Source organism: Lutjanus erythropterus, chromosome 11, assembly GCF_056507025.1.
Source record: "Lutjanus erythropterus isolate fLutEry1 chromosome 11, fLutEry1.hap2, whole genome shotgun sequence".
Lineage (NCBI taxonomy): Eukaryota > Metazoa > Chordata > Actinopteri > Lutjaniformes > Lutjanidae > Lutjanus > Lutjanus erythropterus.
This window is the reverse complement of record NC_139327.1, coordinates 16,732,299-16,752,595: the sequence shown is the minus strand read 5'-3', so window position 1 is coordinate 16,752,595 and position 20,297 is coordinate 16,732,299. Positions and strand designations below refer to the sequence as shown.

General features: G+C 38.5%; 1 protein-coding gene across 3 annotated transcripts in view; it reads right to left on the bottom strand.

Moving 5' to 3' along the window:
- nyap1 (neuronal tyrosine phosphorylated phosphoinositide-3-kinase adaptor 1) overlaps positions 1 to 20,297 on the bottom strand; it is a 55,719-nt gene that overhangs the window by 7,494 nt on the left and 27,928 nt on the right. For 2 of the 3 annotated variants that reach the window (XM_084731016.1, XM_084731017.1), the window contains 2 exons: positions 13,388 to 13,628; positions 1,401 to 1,765 (listed from right to left, as the gene is read on the bottom strand). In XM_084731016.1, coding sequence (XP_084587142.1) covers positions 1,401 to 1,765; positions 13,388 to 13,575 — 553 coding nt within the window. In that variant the 5' untranslated portion in view covers positions 13,576 to 13,628. The remainder of the gene's footprint in view (positions 1 to 1,400; positions 1,766 to 13,387; positions 13,629 to 20,297) is intronic. The other variant, XM_084731018.1, reaches the window with a different exon arrangement.

Sequence of the window (20,297 nt, the reverse complement as noted above, 5' to 3'; positions counted from 1 at the left end):
ATTTTATGTATAGAATACACCTTTTTAGTGCCCATCGCAAACATGTTGTCACTGCCAGTCAAAAAGAAAAACCTGAACCAAAAAGACAACTGCAGTTAAAAGCAATATGATGAAAGGATTGGACTGAGGTGATCAAGAATGCTTATATCAGATAATCCAGTGAGGACCAACTGAGATTTCAATGTTGATTTCTAGTTGAAAAGTGGTTGATTTCTGGTATGAATATCTAAGATCTTTTTTAATGCTCTTTTCAATTGGCTAAGATATAGTTATAACATTATAACACATCATATATATATCATTATATTTGTTTACCAATTCTGATCATTTGTTCAGTTGTAGGTTGAAAGAAACACAATATTGAACAATTGCTGAGGTAGTTCACCAAAGTCATTTTTCACCAGTAGGTGGTCTACATGAAGATGTAATTCTAACACATTTAATGTTTTATATTAAATGTCATTAATATGAACAAAGCCCGGGACATTGTAATCAGGAAAGTTTTTACTGTAAAATTAAGAAATTGCGCCTCTTGCTGTGGTCTAATGCACATGTGCACGTACCAAGGCATATTGGTTACAGCTTCAAGTACTCTACAGATAAATGCACCAGGACATAGTATGAAGACAAAACATCTTAAGATTTGGTAGCTGAGTGGATGTAACATAAGACTTTAATCTAGTCTGCTGGGATTCAAATCCAGCCTCTGATGGATGATATTTTCTGTCTTTCAACTGAGAAATTCCAATGTAGTTTCTTAGGGAGGGTCCAACGGAACAATAAGGTAGTATGTGCGTATTGAAGAGGATGAAAATGTCATGATTGCAAATCCCAGTAAAATATAGTCTAAATGTGAATGTTCCATAAATGTCTTCAAAAAGTTAAACTCTTTCACTCTTTAACATTTTCTCAACCTCTTTTCACCCATGAACAGAAACATTCTCACTGGGAAGGTTAGATAAAGTATTGTCTGTTGTAGCTATGAACAGCAATATGTGTTTAAAGGTTTGTCATTCCCACCTAATCAGAAATTTGGGAACAAGGAGGAGTAGGTGATTTCTTTTATAACCATTACTCTTTTTTTTGCATTAGTTAACTTTGTTAGTTAGTCGTGCGGCCAGAGACAAAACATAGGGGAAAGTGAAGTACTGGTTGAAGTGTTGTACTGGACAGGTACAGTGGCAATTGTAGAGAGATTGTCCATATATTGAGTGAGTAAGGGTCAGCCAGTCTGATTGCATTGGTTAATGTTAACTTTTTCAAGTAACACTCGCCTGCTCTGGAGAGTGATTGACTGTAGATATTCAGAAAAACTAATTTTCAGCCACTGTTAAAAAAAAAAAAAAAAAAAAAACAAGCCAACAAAACAAAAAACCTGAACCTGAAAACACATATCTTACCATTTTTCTTCTCTGAGTGTTTGGACTGGGAATGAGTGGACGGAGGAGGCGGCGTCTCGGCAACCCCTCTGCTGTCAGCGGACGAGGAGCTGAGGCGAGTGCTGGGGTGACGTTTGGGTTTGGCCGGGGGGCAGCGGCCGCCATGTTGGGATTGGGTGTCAGAGTAATCTCCATTCTCCAGACTCGTATCCCCAGCACCAACAGCGTGGCAGGACTGCGAGCGCGGCGCCATGGCGGAGGCACAAGAGTGAGGGGACAGGTCCTGGGAGGCCGGCATGGTCATGAAACCCATCCGGAAGTGACGGCGAAAAGAAGCCAAGTCTCTGACTTTGCCAACAGTGGCTGAGGGGTCGTTTTGGGTCGAGCTGCAGTTTAGGAAAGGGGTCAGGAAGGTAAAAATATTGAAGCATAAAGAAATCATAGTTGAGTGCGAAACATTCATTTACTAGCCTTTTTATTGACCTCCCTCTTTCCTCACTCTCTCTTTGGTCTTCAAACATTGCCTCTGCAATAAAGAAATGCCTGCAGGGCTTTTCACTGCAAAAGGGAAAGCCCTGGAGGCTCCTCCATCTTTCGCATTCACATATCTTTCCATCTGAATTCCTCCACATCTGCTTCCACCTCAAACACATTCAATTAGGAAATCAATTCCCCTGTCAGAAACACTCTGTGTGTACATGGTGCTGCTGGAATTCCCTTATTCTTTATAGTTTTATATCCTCAAACCACATCTGTAGTCTGCTCTCATGATCACCAGAAGTCTTTAATCCGTTACCATGGGAACAGTTGTGATTTTCATGTATTTGATACTATGTCTTTGAAATCATCAATGACATGAACTCCCACAGCAATAAATAAAACCGACAAAAGAGAAAAATCAGACAAAACAGAGCAGTCTTCCACCAAACCAAAAAACAGTATTGCTTTCCTTCTTTTGACTAATTGTGATACTTGCAAGGCATGTAAAATGTACTATGTACCTTTCACTCAGGGGTGGAAGTAACAAATTACAACTACTCAGATTACTGAAATTGAGTAATTTTGTCCAATTGCAAATGGGTTAAGAAAACCACTACATTTGGCTGTAAAAAGAAAAGCCGCAGCAGACACAGGTTTCAAGAGGTGCCTGTGACCACTGACCAGAATGGTGCAGCATAGTTGAGATCTTTTGACTTGCTGTTGAAGGCTTGTATATCAAAATGCATTGAACTTTGTCTGTTTTAAGGCTCAACATGACCATGCCATATCAATAAAGGCATTTTAAATGTTTTAAGGGAGAGTGTTTTTCATGATTTCGGAGATGGAAGTAATTTAGACTGAAGATTTGGAGACACAGTAGCCCCTTTTGATTGAATGCCTGCTGTTCAAAATGCATTAAACGTCAACAGTTTAAAAGTAACTGACAGTCTTTCAGAGGAATAATTTGTATTTTTTCCTTCGAAATTTTACCACCAGTAGTTTTACTTGTAGTTAATTACTATTTCAGTAATGTAATATCTATTCTACCCTGCACAAAACTGTATGGTTAGACTTGGAGTGTGTCATATATCATTCACAATGATATAATAATAAAAAAAAAGATATTGTGATAATGGAATATTTGACTTGTTGACATCATACCCTTATGCACAACAACACCAAGTATGGCTGAACACAAAAGTAACATTACTACCAGCTCCATGGTGGAGAAGTTAGTAACAACACTGTAGAGTCCAGAGTAATGTCTTTAAATTCCTTCTGTTGTCCAACCAACAGTCCAAAACCCAAAGACTCTTCATTTACTATCATAAATCAAAAAGAAAAGCAGCAAACCCTTACATTTAAGCAGCTGCGAAAGCAAATATTTGATGTTTTTACTGATTATCTAAATAGTGGGCAACAAAATTTTCATTTGGTAGAGTAATCAATTATTGGCTAATCATTGCAGTTCTAGTGGTTTGGTTACAAAAGATATACAACAAACCACCGCCAGCTCAAGTAGACGCCCCTAGCTGAGTACAAGAGTAAAAAGTCCTGTGAGGAGAGCAAAACAACTAGTGTGAGTACTAAACCAAAAATATTTTTCAGTATTCTGTTATACTGTCAGGAACATCGTTGCCACTGGAATACCCTGAAATATTGTGACATTATTTTAGGACCATATCCCCACCCAAACCACAGACACTCAAAACAGGTAAAATTCTCATTTTTAAATTACAGTAAACCACAAAACAATCAAATGTCCTCAGTTGCTGGCAGTTTTGAGTCGAGCACAGTTCAGGCGTCAGTTTCAGTGGTTCAAGCTGTTGTTGACATAAAACTGTGAGCTTTGATGCCCTGCTGAGTTCACCAAAGGCTTACAAAATGGCTTCTGATAACCCTCTGCTTGCTTCTCCGCTTTAGAGATTTGTGCTGCAATGGTGTTGTATCCTCTCCAGGGGTGTTATGCTGCTTCACCCCACGGCAACACGAGACAAGTCTCTGGCCTTTCAGCTAACTTCGATTGAACAAGGTTGAATTACTTTCCCCGTACAACTGACTTTTCATTAACAAGGCTGCTGTGAACTTACTGTACTTACACAAAATGTCAGAGGAAAAGAAACATTCACATCTGTGGTAGAAACACCATCAAAAGAAGTAAAAAAGATATTGGAATTTACTGCAGTGATGCAGGATGAAATCACAGCCTCATCAGGATGATTCTTATTCCACATTTGTGTTGATCAGCCACAGGGACAGAGCGAGCACATCTGGATACCCACATCTGTGTCTACACGTTTGAGGCTGCAAGAAATTGTGTTTCTGAGTGTGTAATTAAATAGCTCAAATGCACGATTATTCGCCGTGTAAGAGGTTCATTATAGTGCATAATGGTGACATATGACTACAGGTCACACAGCGCTCTCTTTTAGATCAGTTCCGATCCCTGTGAGGCAGTGAAGCACACAAGAAGACAATTGGAGCTTACAATTTGCAGGCAACATTGCAGGCAGCAGAAGCAGCACTGAGGCCGCTCATCGTGGAGAACACAGAGGCTCCTATTTTCTTCCTCATCAAATCACTGGGTGTGAGGCGGTGTTTGTGTGTGCCTGAATATCTGCTTTTATGCGTGTGATATAGCAACACAGTGTGTTTGCATCTGTACAAGTGTGTTTGTGCCCTTGAATGCCTGTGGAGATGCACTTGTGACTCCTCACAATCGACATAGTTACTACAGGGCCAAATTTAGCCCAGAACAGAGGCTGAGCAGCTCCTTCTGGTAGCTTGAGGTGCTCTCTCTGTTTTTTTCCTCACTTCTTAAGCAGAAGAAGCTCTCAGCATCTTCAAACCAAGACCAAAGTCTCAGCTGTTCAAAAAGTAGCTGGACTATCACCTTTTTATTCACTTGTCTTTCTTGCTACTTTAAAGTACATTGTGTGCCCACTGTAATCTATAACTGACACTTAAAGGTAGAATCAGTAGAAATTTCCAGTTACTGTTTGTAAACACACTGGAAAGATATGTGATTGAGTCTCATTCCCAGGATGTCAAATACTCATGTTTTGTGTTGGAAAAGTGTCCTGAGCACAGCAAAATAATGAGAAATTAGAAAATATGGGTAGAGTGTGGGGTCGCTGCAGATCAAGGTCCTGCCATACTCTTCTGGTGGGTCGTGGGTGATGACTCAGAGGAACTGTTTTTGTCTGTACAGTGTTTTGGGTTTTGTTTTCAACATCATGCATATTTTGTCATTGAAGCAGCATATTGACATTTTGGGAAATACACATTCTTGTCAACAGTTTGATGAAAAGATTGATACCAGAGGCAGCAGCTAATGAGCTTAGCATATATTCTGAATACAGGAGGAAACTGTTAACCCGGCTCTGTCTGAAGGTAAGAAAATACAACTACCAGTGTCTCTAAAGCTCTCTTCTTTATTTGAATTAGGCAAAAACTGAGGTGAAAAGTGCCATTTTCAGATTTTACTCGATTCACCCTCAACATATATAATTTGCATTTGCAGAACTATTTCTTGGCTGGGAGCAGTGACTCCTTGGAGTCACTGCTGGTTGCCTGGTAACCTCACAATGAAGGAAATAGTCCAGGAAGTCACTGCTCCCAGCCAAGAAATAGTTCTACATATGCAAATTATATATATTGAGGGTGAATAAAAGCGCTGTAAGAATGAGTCCTGAAACCTGGAAATGAGTTAGCATAGCATCACTTCTGGTTCTCACATCGGAAAATCAACTGTGAATGTTTTTTTGGGTTGGTTTAAATGGCTGAAACAAGGTCTGTGGTTAAAAAAAGCTGAAGAGATTTTCACATTTTGTTCCACCACATAAAATGTGTCAGTAAATACCCCACTTGTAATAGTTGAAGCTTTTACGTGTCTTAAAAAAGGCGGTTGCTAACAAGTTGCTAAATGAGACTACAGAGGTTGTCTGGGACATCAAATGTCATCTTGCCGAACATTAAATACTTTGAGGTGGTGACATGAAGTCATGTGATCATTGTAGGGCTGCATGTTTGGGGAAAATGAGTCATATTGTGATTATTTTGACTGATATTGCGAGATGCAATACGATTGGTGGAAATGATCATTTTGCATTACAACAACAACAAAATAAATAAATAAATTGTAATGATTTATTGAGGTCTGTACCAAAAAAATCTTTTCTTTTATCTGGTGAATGCTGTTTTCGAATACAGTTTTCCTTTTTTCAAAAAAATTGCGATCTGGTTCTGCAATGTGGATATTGCACTTGACCATATTGCAATTTTATTGTGATTAATTGTGCGACCCTAAGCCATTGTGTAGAAAAATCTCTTTGGGTTTTTGTGGAGGTATGCAGAGAGATACTAACTATGCTGGTCTACAAAACTACATCATCCCTGCAGACATTTTGCCCATAGTGTTGAAAAATTCCTGGCCTCTTGGTCCCTCCCAACAGCCACATTTCCATTCCCCTGGCCCTTTCATGGAAATTCTCTACCTGTCCACCAGATGCCCTCAGACTTTTTCCAAAAGTCCCAGTCACCAGACTCGCTGCTTCACCTGCTCACCAGTTTCCACCTTCCTTCTCAGACCCGGGAGTACATGTACCAGTCCCTTCTTCCCAGTCAGTTGCCAGACTGTCTTTGTTGCTTTGGGCCTTTGCTTTCAAACCTCTGAAACCTGAATTCTGAATCCTGTTTGTTGTAGTCTGTAACTTTTACCTGATTATGTTCCTACCTGCCTGCACTATTTTCTTGCCCCATTCCTGCTGTCCTGTGGACTGTGGACTATCAGTAAGTGTCTGTAGCTGTCTGCCACAGTTGTCTGCATTTGGGCCAGCTCTCTGTTGTGTCGCCACCGTGACAACTGACCCTTCCCAAGTCCTGGCTCTTTTCACTTTGTGCTCCAATGACAGTTGAACAGGCTTGGTACATCAGTCAATCTTCTCCTCTCCTGTTTACTGTGCTTAGATATGCTATGTGCTAGGTTTTCTATGATGAAAATAAAATAAAATTTTGAAGATGGCTGAAAGATGTTGCTTTTTGATGCATTTTGCTTACACAAGCTAGTAAGTTAGCTAGCATCTTGCTAACATGATCTAACTTAAGATGTGAGCCTATATTTAAGTTTTAGAAGAAAAGGAGAAAGTTGACCATGGTACCAAGTTATATTAGAGCAAAGAACTTAGGAATGGTCAATTCCTTTAATCCCACATTTTCTACAGTAACAGAGAACTATTTAATGGACCAGTGCGTAGGATTTAGTGGCATCTAGTGGTGAGCTTGCAGATTGCAAACACCTCATTTCAAGAACCTATGGTGGTCGTAAAATTCATGCAAAAGGCAGTACTTAAAGCCAGTGTTTGGTTTGTCCACCCTGGGCTCCTGTAGAAACAGTGTGGTTTAATAAGACCCGTTCCCTTTAGATATATAAATCTACAGTAACAAAACACAATGATACTTATTTTCAGGTGATTTTATACACTAATGAAAATATACTCATGAATATTATATTCCACTTTTGTAAACTTCTGTAAATACATATTGGACCTTTAAATGTAAACTTGTACTAGAGAATGAGTTGAATCTCGAGACTTCAGGACAGTGTAATATCTCTAGTTTAGTATTTGTATCTGATCGCCATGCAAATGTCTGTCTTCACATGATCTGATGTGCTGTTTTACTTATAAATAGAGCCTTATCAGTAATGACTAATCAATCAGAAATAGTTCAAGGAAGTTTCCTCTACTTTCTAGCTTTATCCAAAGTTTAAATCAGTAATTTATTGGTCTGCATAAACAGACACACATACACTCGTGAACAAAAACAATCTTTGTGCTGTAATAAGACTTGCTGTGTTTGTTGTTTTTGAAATCACATGGCTGGCAGCAGATGAAGGTTACACTGAGCACTAGAGAAGAGCAGGGAGAATTGTACATCATTGTTCCTGCCAGTCAAACTGCATGAGGTCATCCGCTGCTCCTCTGGTAACCTTCTGAACAACACCTTTGGTAAATTTATCTTTGGACAGACTGTTGAATACCACCTCTTTCTCTTCGCAGTCTGAGATATTCCCAAAAGCTTTTAAGACCGTGGTGATAAAGCTTTAGCTGAAGAAATCCAGTTTAGATAATTCTGCCCCCAGCAGCTACTGTCCTATTTCTAATTTACCTTTTTGGGGCAAAGTTTAACAGTTGGTTATGTTTAAGAGACTATCTGTGAAAAATATTATCTTTGAGAACATCCAATCTGGTTTGAGGGCAAATCAGAGCGATTGAGTCGTCTCTTGTTAAAGTTTCAGACGGGTTACGGTTGAGCAACTGACATTGAGTGTGTAGCTGTCCTCATTCTGTTGGACCTTACTGACATATCTGACACAGTACACGACACTTTAATTGATTGCCTTGAGTTATGGGTTGGCTCTAGCATGGTTTGATCTGGAAGAATCAGGAGGAAAATCACATAAAAAGTGAAACTGCCTTGTGGTTTGACTCAAAGCACGAAAGCACGAGCTTTTCCTATTGATTCTCCTAACAGTATTCTTCTAGTATTGTTTACCAGCATGTGACACACGGGTGTAGGTGCCCCTAAAGCGACCAAAATAAGTTTTCCATTTATGACTACACCTCCACAATGAATAACCACACACGCATAATAACTTCTTGAAGCTTACACAACAGGGCAATACTTGTCTTTGTCTGCCTGAAACTCGAGAATCATTTTAGACATTGACCTTCACTTTTAAGTTATTTATTGACGTGACAAACACTGTTTTCTTCTATTCATAACAAAATTGAATAAACTTAAATAATTCAGAACAGGTTTTGGAAGTGCTTCGAGCCATGTGATTAAGATCTTACAAGGTTTGCACAACAAATACCTTTCTACTGTGGGTTTGATGTAACATGGATGTAACTCTTGGACTGATTCTGATGATCTAATTGTAGTTGTCGATTTCATTGTGATTCAGAGTTTCAGGTCAATGATTTGATACAACTGGATAAATTCTTTGAATTTGTGTGATAGAACAAAGATTTATTCATAAAAACAAAATGAAATGTAGAATTTAAATGTGAATGTCTTTGTTATGGCTCAGTGTTATGTGCTTAAAAATAAGGAATATTCATCAACTTCTATTTAACATGTAGTCATACTGTACTTGCATGAATAACAATCACATTCTGACAGTGATAACCAATTAGATGTCAATAAAGAAAGTGGTGAACTTCCCTTAAACAATTCTGCCATGTTTATTTGTGAATTCCACCATTTATTTAACTCAAATTAGCTGTACCGTAAACTTAACTTTTAAAATTTCAATGTTATCATCTCCATCAGTCGTAAGCCTGGGTGGGGATCATGCAATAGGTCATATGTGTGCATGTGCGAGTGATCAGCAGTGCTGGAGCTACTGTCCATGTGTGCAGCTAATCTCACATACTACTGGAACCATCTGCCTTTTATCAGATATTTTTGTGCATGTTTATCACTGTATGCAGGAGGACCTCATGGTGTTGTGGTGATTGATCTTTTTTTTTTTACTTATTTTATTGAGTGTTCTGTCTGGTAGAGGCCACAAGTCATCAACAACTGCTAGGCTAAAAACATGGCTTACCTGCGAGTCTGCTGCAGGCTGCATTTTGACCTTTGTCATGCCTAAAAAACTGACATTTATTGAAAAGTTTAGTCTCATCTTAAACCAGAGCATCTGCAGATTAATTCCATACTCGATATGTTATTAAGTTAAGCACGACACGTGACGAATAAATCACTGCCTTTTTTGGCTTCATCATCATCTCCCCTATGCATTGCCTAATCAGACTATTCAAAGTCAGCTAGTAAAGAAATAAGATGCAGACTTCATTACAAAATCGACTCTAACTTCTCTAAATTCTCAACCGATTTTCATGAAATTTGATTTGTTATAAACCTTAAAACTTGAACAAGATACAGGTTACTTGTTGGAATGAAATTCAGTTATTGGGCGCGGTCTAATCAGCTTAGATTTAAAACTAAAAAGCTGAAACTTCCACTGGGACATACAGGCTCTGATCTATGAATAGGCAACAGCGAGTGTACATTTTTCAGAATTTCAACTTCTGTGACTTTCTGTAAAAAATGTTGTAAAGCTGCCTGGTTCACTGTAATGTTCTAAATAAATAACAAAATGTACTAAATGAATAACAATGTTTAAATTGAGATGTTTTGGGCTCATTGTCCATACCAAGTCCATACTATACAAAAACACTTAATTAGAAACTTTGCATATATCTAGATGTGCAAGCTTACACACTGGAGGTGCCCAGCTACACCCATGGCAGTCTATTCATACTAGTCTCATAATTCTGTGCAAGAATTAATAAAACCTCAGCTGGCAGCGAGGTTTTCTTCTACCAGTCAGTCGTCACTACTGGGAATAGTCTGTCTGCCTGTATTAGCGCCATAAGAAACAGTTTCTCTATTTTTAAAACTCATATTGAAACTCACCTATTTACCATTCTGTATCTCCACAGCCGTCTGTGCTGCTTTAGAAATTTCTCTCCTGAGGGCCTTGAGATCTCAAACTGTCCACCAGTGCCCTTCATAGCGCTTCCTTTGTCCCTCCACCCTCCCTCCATCACTCCCACCAGCTCTGCAGTTGGTCCTTCTGTTTCGAGTCCATTTGGTTTCCATCCCCTTCGTCCCCGTGCGGCTTCATCTCTGACCCTGCCCTGCTCGTATAATCATCACTGGTCATGTCCTGCTTCTCACCTCTGCTGCTCTGACTCTGCTTTCATCGCTCATCATGTCCCGCTGTCCCACTTGCTGCCCTACACCTCCACTGGCTTGATGCTGCCATGACGTTGATCTCTGCTGCCGACACAAGGGCCTCCAATTACTGCCGTGAGTCAGACAGCAGTGGACGCCACTTCTAAACAAACTGAATTGTTGTTCTTTGATGTTCTCCCTCTTCTTCTCGTCTGTGGCAGAAATAGCCCCGAACCCAGCGAGGAATTTGGTGAATTATAGGTGACTCACATCTGAACAGTACATCATCTCCTCTGTCCCTGAAACACACGAAATCACTCCCTCACAGGCACTCATGACAATCCTGTCACCAAACTGTGATGATACTATGATCTATGTTCTTGAATTACTTCTATTATGATTTAATTTGCTTGACTATCTTTTAGCAGGTCTGTGCAAAATTCTGTTTGAATACATTTGACCTAATTCGGCCCTAAAATCAGATAAAATGTTTGCCTCAGATTTAATTACCTTAATAATAATAATTATTAATATTATTGATGAGCACTGTTGTGATTTATTATGATTAGTTTACACTTCTGCTGGAAGACGTCCAAAGACAGAAGCTGGACCTGATACATCAGCAGCTAACTGTGTGTAATGATGGAGAAATTAGAGCCCTGAACACACACACTGCACTCTGTTTAACAACAACTCTATTGAAACACTGCTGGCAAGGCATGATGGAACAACTCAAGTAAAACTACCAGTACCTCTCACCTCTCCAAACCTGCGCCTGCTGCAGCATGTTGGGTTTTATTCTACTGTATGTCATGGTTTTCACTTGCCCATTTGCGATCAGATAACTTTATTGGCTACAAAAATGCAGATGAAGAGTTTGGATATTAATTCAAATTGTAGGCTACTCAGTACTCAACTATAATTGTTGAAGTAGTTTTGTAGTTTACACAGGTGTGTGTGATGCATACTTCAATAAGAGTAAAATTACAGACTTGAAAAACAACTCATAAAAGTACAAGTGCCCCAAAAATGATGTATTTGCAGTAATTTGAGTTGTTGTAATGCATTACTACTACCCCTGTATACACATGTTACTGTTGTGTCTGGTCTTGGAAGGGTATTTACTGTGAGGGTAGTTTAGTCCAGTGGTTCCCAACCTGTGGGTTGGACCTCCTCTAAAAGATCACAAGATAAATCTGAGGGGTCATAAGATGATTAATGAGGTAGGAAAAAGAAAAACAAAGATTTGATACATACATTTATGTATCTAATCTAATCTTGGCATTTTTGTGAAATATTTGATAATTTGACATGTTTGGACCTCAAACAGCAATTTCATGTGAATTTAGAGAGGAACTGTTTATTTGGTTTTACTGCTCACAACTCATCTGAAACATGACAAGAAGACACAACTCACCCCTTTTTTTTGTCAGGGGTCGGAAAGCGCTGGTTTAATCCTCAACAATGTGTGACATTCAGTGAGCTTTTCTCGTAAACTCTTTGAAAAGTAAAAGTTACTGTAAGGGATGTCAATGATTAATCATTAATCGCTGTTAAGAATTTACACGATTATAAATTCACTAACTGATGATGGATGCTTTGTGTATCATTTCTCTGGTTGGGTTTGATCTACCTTGTTAGTCTAGAAATGGCAGTTGCACCACATTTGACATTGTTTTATTTATTAATTACCATTAAAGTCAGACAGACAAGCAGCCATTTATAGCAAGATCCTTACTGTTTAATTATTCTGCTTAAATCATTCTTCATGAATTAATGTTTCACATAACTAATGTGCCACTAGAAGTGTTAAAATAAATCTTAAAATAAGGGGAAAAAAGTACATTTCTATCATATTATTTATTAATGAGTAATTGATTAATGATTGTTAACATTTTCAACTATCAGTTCAAGAAACTGCACAAAATTTGCAACCCTTGTAACTATGGCTGTCAAATAAATGATAAATGAGTAAAATGTACAATATTTTCCTCTGAGATGTAGTGGAGTATAGGCAAGTGGCATAAACCGAAAATACTTAAGTAAAGTACAAGTACATTAAAAATGTATTAAGTACAGTGCTTGAGTAAATGTACTCACTTACCAGTGCTGACAGGCTGAGCTTCAAGGCCTTCACTTCCTATTGTTACTACATATTCCATAAGGACCCATTAGACAGAAGCTTTTCTAATCCACTCCTTCTCTGTTGGAAAACTGTTTGTGTGTACGTAAAATATACTTGTTGGCAACCTACATACTGCTTTTGTCTTCATCGATACAACAACCGAGTGTTTTTAAGTTCTTCTTGCTTTACATGAAAAGTGCATTTAAATAAGTTAAAGGAGTGACTGACCCACATTCTCATGACACATTGCTGTGAATTAAAACAAATGGCCTCACTGAAGCTTAAAGGTTAGAGCCTCTGATTAAAGTCTGCAATGTAAAGACAAAATAATCACAACTGCATTGAGATAAAAGAGGCAACAACTCTATTTAATTTTCTTTTTCATGGGTTTCAGCCTCCTCTTGCCCTCTGACATTCTGGCTGACATTATAGTAGTTTATCTCATCTACAGAACATATTAACTTCATTACGCAGCTCTGCTATGCAAATTTGTCCGACACTTTTTCAGGGCAAAACCCTTCTGACTTCATGAACTGTGCTCGGAATTAAGATTTTGAAATTAAACTCATTCACGGCGGCTAAGAGGTTTATATCTCCACTGAAGTGAACCCTAATGTAATCCCATATATGCAGAGCTCCTGCGAGCTGATCCACTCACCTCTTCTTACTTCCCTCTTGGTCCCTCTGCCTCCAGTCCAGACGGCTCTTGCGATACAGCAGGTTCATGTCGCTGCGGGGTCGCTCCTCCTCGCAGCCTATCACAGCGCAGTGTAGCCGCTTGCTTCGCCTCTCTATGTCACGCAGGAAATGCTCGACTGCCACATCCTGGGCAGAGCCAGAGCTCATGGTATAGAAGAAGACTCAGGGACGTATGTCACAGGCAGCCTCCTCCAACTCACCTAAAAAAGAAGACGAGAGCAACATTCAGAGATGGCAGTAAACACTTTTTTTACTCAAGTAGCCTAAAAAAGACTAAAAGTACTTCTTTAGTCAAGTAAAAGTGAAAAAGTCCAGGCTCTGAAGTGTACTCAAAGTATATAAGTATTCATGTGGTTTTACGTCTTGTTAGGTCTTTTTCATTTTATGTCTTTTACATTATTTTTGTCTTGTTACATCTTTGACGTTGTTTTTGTCTTGTTATGTCTTTTTCGTCTTGTTGTATCTTTTACATCATTTTTGTCTTGTTACGTCTTTTATGTCATTTTTTTTTCTTGGTCTGTCTTTTTCGTCTTGTTACGTCTTTTATGTTATTTTCATCTTGTTGCATCTGTTGTGCGTGATATGCACTTACGGATACATCAAGGAATCGTCTTTTTTATGTGATATTGTCCCATTCATTTAGGCTGAAATCAGTCTTGATGTTGGGAAGCTGGCACGCCATGACCCAAAGCAAAAACAATCAATAATTCCCCTCAAATGTATCAAAACTGATGTAAAAGTCAAAGTAAAAATTAATACTCAAGGAAAGTACAGACACCTGAAAAATCTACTTAAGTACAGTAAAGTATTTGTATGTAGGTACTTCCCACCTCTGTCAAAGTTTGAGCTCATTAATCATTAAAAAAAAACACTTCCAACAGCTTGTGAGCATCTCGCAGATGACAAGATTGACAGTGATTACTTTGAGATGTGGCGACACACTATAAAACCCAAATAATCAACCCCTCACTTACATACTGGCAGAACTTTAGGGGAGTCATTGCTTATCATGCTCAGCGTGTCAGAGCAAACAATCCTGCCCATTACTCCAACTGGCAGCCTTCAAAGCACAGGCACAGTGATGCATGATGATGGAGGTTGCAGTTTTGTTTACCCCAACCTCTGGTATATCACATGAAAACTATTTATATTTTCATTATCCAGTTATGAATATTTGAGTAAGCATGGTAACTCAGCTGCAGAGCGTCTCTGGCTGCAGGCCCTGGGATGGCCTAGCTAAGCCTGTCTGCTGGCCAGACAGTAATGTGGTTTGTCATATGTAGCGCATGCACAGCTTCCTACTCACGCTCACCCCATGAGAAGTCAGGCTTGTTGTGGGGCAGATATCTGAGGGCCCAACCGGGTTTTCACATTGCTGAATGTGAGTGTGCGACGCAATTGGCTAAGAAAAGCGCAGCTGTCAGCTGATGCATGTTTCCAGTGTTTTTCCATCATAAATAGAAACAGAGATTGAGTGTTTTTTTATTGGTGGATGCTGGAGCATTATCATTGGTGCTTTTGGCATCAGTTTGTTTTGAGTTGAGCAGCGTTGTTGGTGAACAGAACTGAAACATATCAGATGCATTACGCTCAGTTTCATGCATTGTGTTTGCAACAGTGCTAGAGGAAATATTCAGATCCTTAACTTAAGTAAAAGTATGAATACCACACAGTAAAAATACTCTACTACAAGTAAAAGTAATGTATTGAAAATATTATGTAAGTAAAAATATGTAAGTATAATCAGGAAAATATACTTAAAAGTATTAAAAGTAAAAGTACTCAACACAGAAAAATGTTGTCTGTACCAGTTATACTATAATATATTATATAATTACATTGCTATAATTTCTGCTGTTTGGTTTATTGGTTCTGAGTAATGTATATCCAGATGCCATATTGGCCTTTTTATGTCAAGGTTGCCACTATTTGCATTCAGTCAAGAGAATGGTTCAGAAAATAAATATTTTCTTTGCAGAAAAAACGCAACCCCCATTTACATGTATTTTTTCACAGGTCAGTCTTGACCATTACACTGTTGCAGCGACACTGACGTGATGCAGCAAGCAGTCAATGCAGCATCTTTGTATAATGCAGCATGTCCATGTGAGTTACTGTAGAAATATGGTAGTTCAACTGGCCTCTGTGTAGAAAGACCTGTGCTGTCTGTAGATACAGACAGCTCATTCTAAGATAAAAAAAACCCCACAATGATTCTTATTCTCAGGTGATTATACACTAATGGAAAAATACTAATGAATATGTTAATCCAATCCTGCAATATTCTGACAATACATACCACTAAATCTTACACATTGGACCTTTAATCAGTTGTTTGATTGATAAAAATTCACAATTACCCTGAGCCCAAACTGACACCATCACCAGGCCTGTTTTATCCAACCAATTGCCCAAACCTCAAAATTAATTCAAATTATTAAAACAGTACAAAGGAAAAGTAACAATTGCCAATTATTTCTCTGTCAAAGACTAACTGTTTCAGCTGTACTTGTATATACTGTTGTTAGCTTAATTATTTTCTTTTATTTTTCTTGCTTTTTCAGTCTCTATTTGGAGCCTTTATTTGACAGTATGGCCAAAAGGGAGAGAGGGACTGACACGCAGCAGAGGGCCACAGATCAGATTTGAATCCAGGTTGTTGTAGAGGACTTCATGCTCCACTAACTTAGTATTGTGTGTAAAACTCATGATTTGTAAATAAAGTGGTAAAGCTGTCACATAAATGTAGTGAAGTAAGTAGTACAATATTTCAAAGAAGCAAGTGGTGAGAAAAGACCATTAAATTACCTCAAAGGTGTACTTAAGTATATGACATGAGTAAAAGCACGTAGTGACATTCCACCACTGGTTTTCCACTTTGTTGGTTAGTAATTCTACTGGCCTATATTGCTTGGTATTCTGTCTCACAAAGCAGAAAACAGATAAAAGTGAAATATTATAAAACTAATTATACTCTCCACTTGATACTTTTTAAAATCTCAACATGTTACAATGAAACTGCTCATAAATCTAGTTTAATGAGCACTGAATTATGCTTTTATACTCCTTTGACTAAGGATGGGAGCAGCATAAAAAAGGACATAAAAAATACATGACATTTACACTTTCCACTTTGTAATAACTCTTCTAATTCTGCACATATTCAGGACCACTTAAACCACATTTACCACCAACTGCACGGCATCCTTACTGTTAGAACAACATCTCACAACAAAGACAAAAAAAGCCACAGTGGGAGCATCAGGCGCTGTCACCTGGGCCAGGCGGCATGTCGAGCTGTGTAGCTGTGTGTGATTCTTTTGTCACGGCCCAGTGTGTCATCCAGTGTGTCAGCGTGGCTACCGCTATTCTTGTATCCCACAGCCCTGACCACAACCTCAACCACTGCTGCCGCCATGCTTGCTGACTCAATGTTAATTAGGTTAGGGAGCTGCGACTGTAGGTTGGGCTTTTGTTAACTGGAGCTTTGATTTGGGTCTCTAGGATCTGGCAGCTGAGCAGGCAGCCCTGCAATTGCCGCATTACGTGCTGTGGGTTAGTGTGCAATTAGCCAAGTAAAAGAACCAGGAGACCTTGGATTTACATCTATGGGCAGGTTGGTCTCATCAAACTAGGCAACAGACATTTTTACAGGCTGACACAGAACATGCGGTGCACTCATATAGGCTGGCTGCGTTCAATCCCTGGAGTCCCTTAAAATAAATCCAAAACAAATTCAGAGCATTTAGCAAGTTGTCTCAGGAGCATCTGCAGGGTCAGGAGTCGCTTGAATTCCTCTCATTAGAACCAGGAGGCAGATGGAGCCATGATTCATGTAGCCAGATCTGCATGCAAGACTGCAGACTACTCGCTCATGCACAAAAGCAAACAGATCACACACACTCAAATCCACCATACATACTAAACACACACATATACACAGGGTGTGAAGCGGTAATTGCAAACGCTCAAGAGCTGATTTGTGTGTGAGCTGCTGATGACGGAGAATCATCATCATACTCAACTATGTCATAATACTAAAAACTCAAGGTGCAATAATACCACGGTTAAAAAGTCCATGATCCAATATTTATTGCGAACGAAAAATGACAGTTATTATTATTAAATAATCATTTTTGATGTTTACAGTATTTATTTGTATGAAATTCATTTTTCTTTTCAAATTAAAGTGCGACTGCTTTCCTTCTTTAATAAAAAAAATAAAATAAACCTAGACAGTCATGATCTAAACATGTGCAAATATTTGACAATGAATACTTGAATTATTTATTTAATTATTCACATTAGACCTTTTTCACAGCAGCCTGATGTTGTAGTCAGCACCAGAAATACTAGTCAGTAAAACGAATTATGGATAATTATCAATATGTTATTCATGTAACTTAACTGTTAACGTCAACCACACTGTTTGGCAGCTACATTTCAGTCTGACAAGATAATGCATTTAGTGAGTTGTTTTGTAGGATAATGTGCAATTCGGCATAATGCACACCACCAGTACCATTTAAACACAATTTTGTCACTGAAACATGTGATGACCGACTTCAAATAGCTTTTAATATTTTTTTCAGACAATGTTTAATCTTATTGATTAATGAATTGTACTTAGACTGTTGCCGGGTGTTTCCTTACTTTTGACTTGTCGACTAGTCTTAATTAAAATTTCTGTTAAACTGACAAGGAAATTAGTTGCAAAGACAGGTGTTACCAATGATACTAATTAAGGTTCCATTGCATTCAGGTCAAATAGAGTCAAGGTGCTGCTATTGTGCATGTTGTCTCACTGGAAAAGCTCTACCACACTAAATGGAATGGGACCTTAACTAATATCATTGGAAACACTTGTGTTTATCCTACAATATGTCTGCTGTGAAAAAGGTTTATCGCAAAACAAAAACAATTCAGCAGCCAGTAGCAGTCCTTTGATAAATCAATAAAATAAAATAAAATAAAATAAAATAAAATAAAATAAAATAAAACAAAATAAAATAAAATAAAATAAAATAAAACAAAATAAAATAACTGGAGATGTAATATTGCAGTAGATATTGTCGTACTCTAGTGTGGTATACAGACTTTGTGTTATTGCAGCATCATTATACTTGATATATTGTTACATCCCTATCAAGAGAAAATTTGGAAAAGCTAAACATGAGGAGTGTCTCTGCGTGTAAGAAAGGGCAAAGTTTGGAGTGGAATATTGTGCAGTTAAAGATTTTTCTTTCCTCTGTCTAACATGGTCTTTCACTGCCACTTATTTAACACTTCTGGAACGCTTTGTACTGTTGCCCGCTGCCAGTCAGCCTCCACCTCAGCAAGTGGTCCTGTGGTGTTGCTGCTTCTCACTGTGAGTGAGGCAGCAATGCTGCAGAGTGGACGGACACATCGCAGCACTGGCCTAGCCTTGACATAGGGACAATATTTCCATGAGGCATATTCAAAAGCACACATTTAATTACTTTGGAGTATATCACCCCTTTGTGTTCTGCAGACATCCACAAAAACTGTGATTTGAAATAAGATACTGTTACAACCTGTCTCCTTTTTTTGATTACAGAAAAAGAAAACATTCATAAGATGTATTTGCCTTTGCAAAGCTGCTTGAATAGAAGCAATTAGATGGAGAGGGCAGATAGAACATCTTGTTCATTATACACATCATCCTCTTTTTTTCTGCACAGCCAGTCCTCGGACTGACAGGCTCTCATATGTAACAGGATGTTCAGATTTGCATCCCTTTGAGCCAGAATTAAAAAGCAAATAAGCACAATTAAACTTTGTAACCTGGTGACAGTACGAAAGAAAGAAATCAGCAGGATTGGTATATCCACAGATGTTTATGTCTGTGCCGTGGTCGAGCAGTGTATTTGACAGGGTTGGCAGTTCAATATGCCAAGATGCCACAACAACGTTCAAAACTATGGTTTTACTACACACCTGTCTGATATAAATAATGTAGTGTCTATTTGTCCCTGGGTACGACCAGCCACACAGCAGCAAACTCAGTCATTCACACCTGAACCCCTTATTTTACCTATAGAGCGACAAATTCACTGTTGCAGAGGCTGCAGTGGATGACTGAGTAAAGCACAAGGCTCTACTGTGGCAGCGTAGTGTTTGAATCCTGCCTGACAGCAGTGTGAAATTACATCTCAGTGGTATCTGTTATTTACAGTTTAATTAGTATTTTCAGTTTTCAGTCGCAATTTAGTTTAAGGGGAAAACTACTTGATCAAGTCTGAGCAACACAACTACTCGGTTAGGTTTAGGGAAAGAGCACATTAGCTAACTACACCCTGGGTGTAGATATCACTGTTGGTACAAACACCTGGGGGCCTGAACAATGCCATGCTAGGCTGTAAACACCCAGGTGCAAATATCCACATTAGTTATTCCCACGAGATTGGAAATAGCGCCTGATAAATGCATAAAATGCAGAAGCATAATTTCAGGAATGCTTCTAATGAAACAGAAAAAATGAAGCAGACTTGCAACAATTATTTGATTAGTTGTCAACTATTAAATTAATTGCCAATTATTTTGGTAGTCAATTAATTGTTTGTTTTTTTAGGGGAAAAAAAGGCAGAACTCTCTGATTCCAGCCTCTCAAATGTGAATACTGTCTGGTTTCTTTCATCCTCTATGAGAGTAAACTGAATATCTTTGGGTTGTGGACAAAAAGACATTTGACAATGTCATCTTGGGCTTTGGAAGACATTGATTGATTTTTCATCATTTTCTGACATTTTATAGACCAAAAAACTGACTAGTCAAGAAAATAACTGATAGATTAATCAACAGTACAATTAAGTATTCTATTGCTATCTGTATCACTTTAAGGGTGCTAG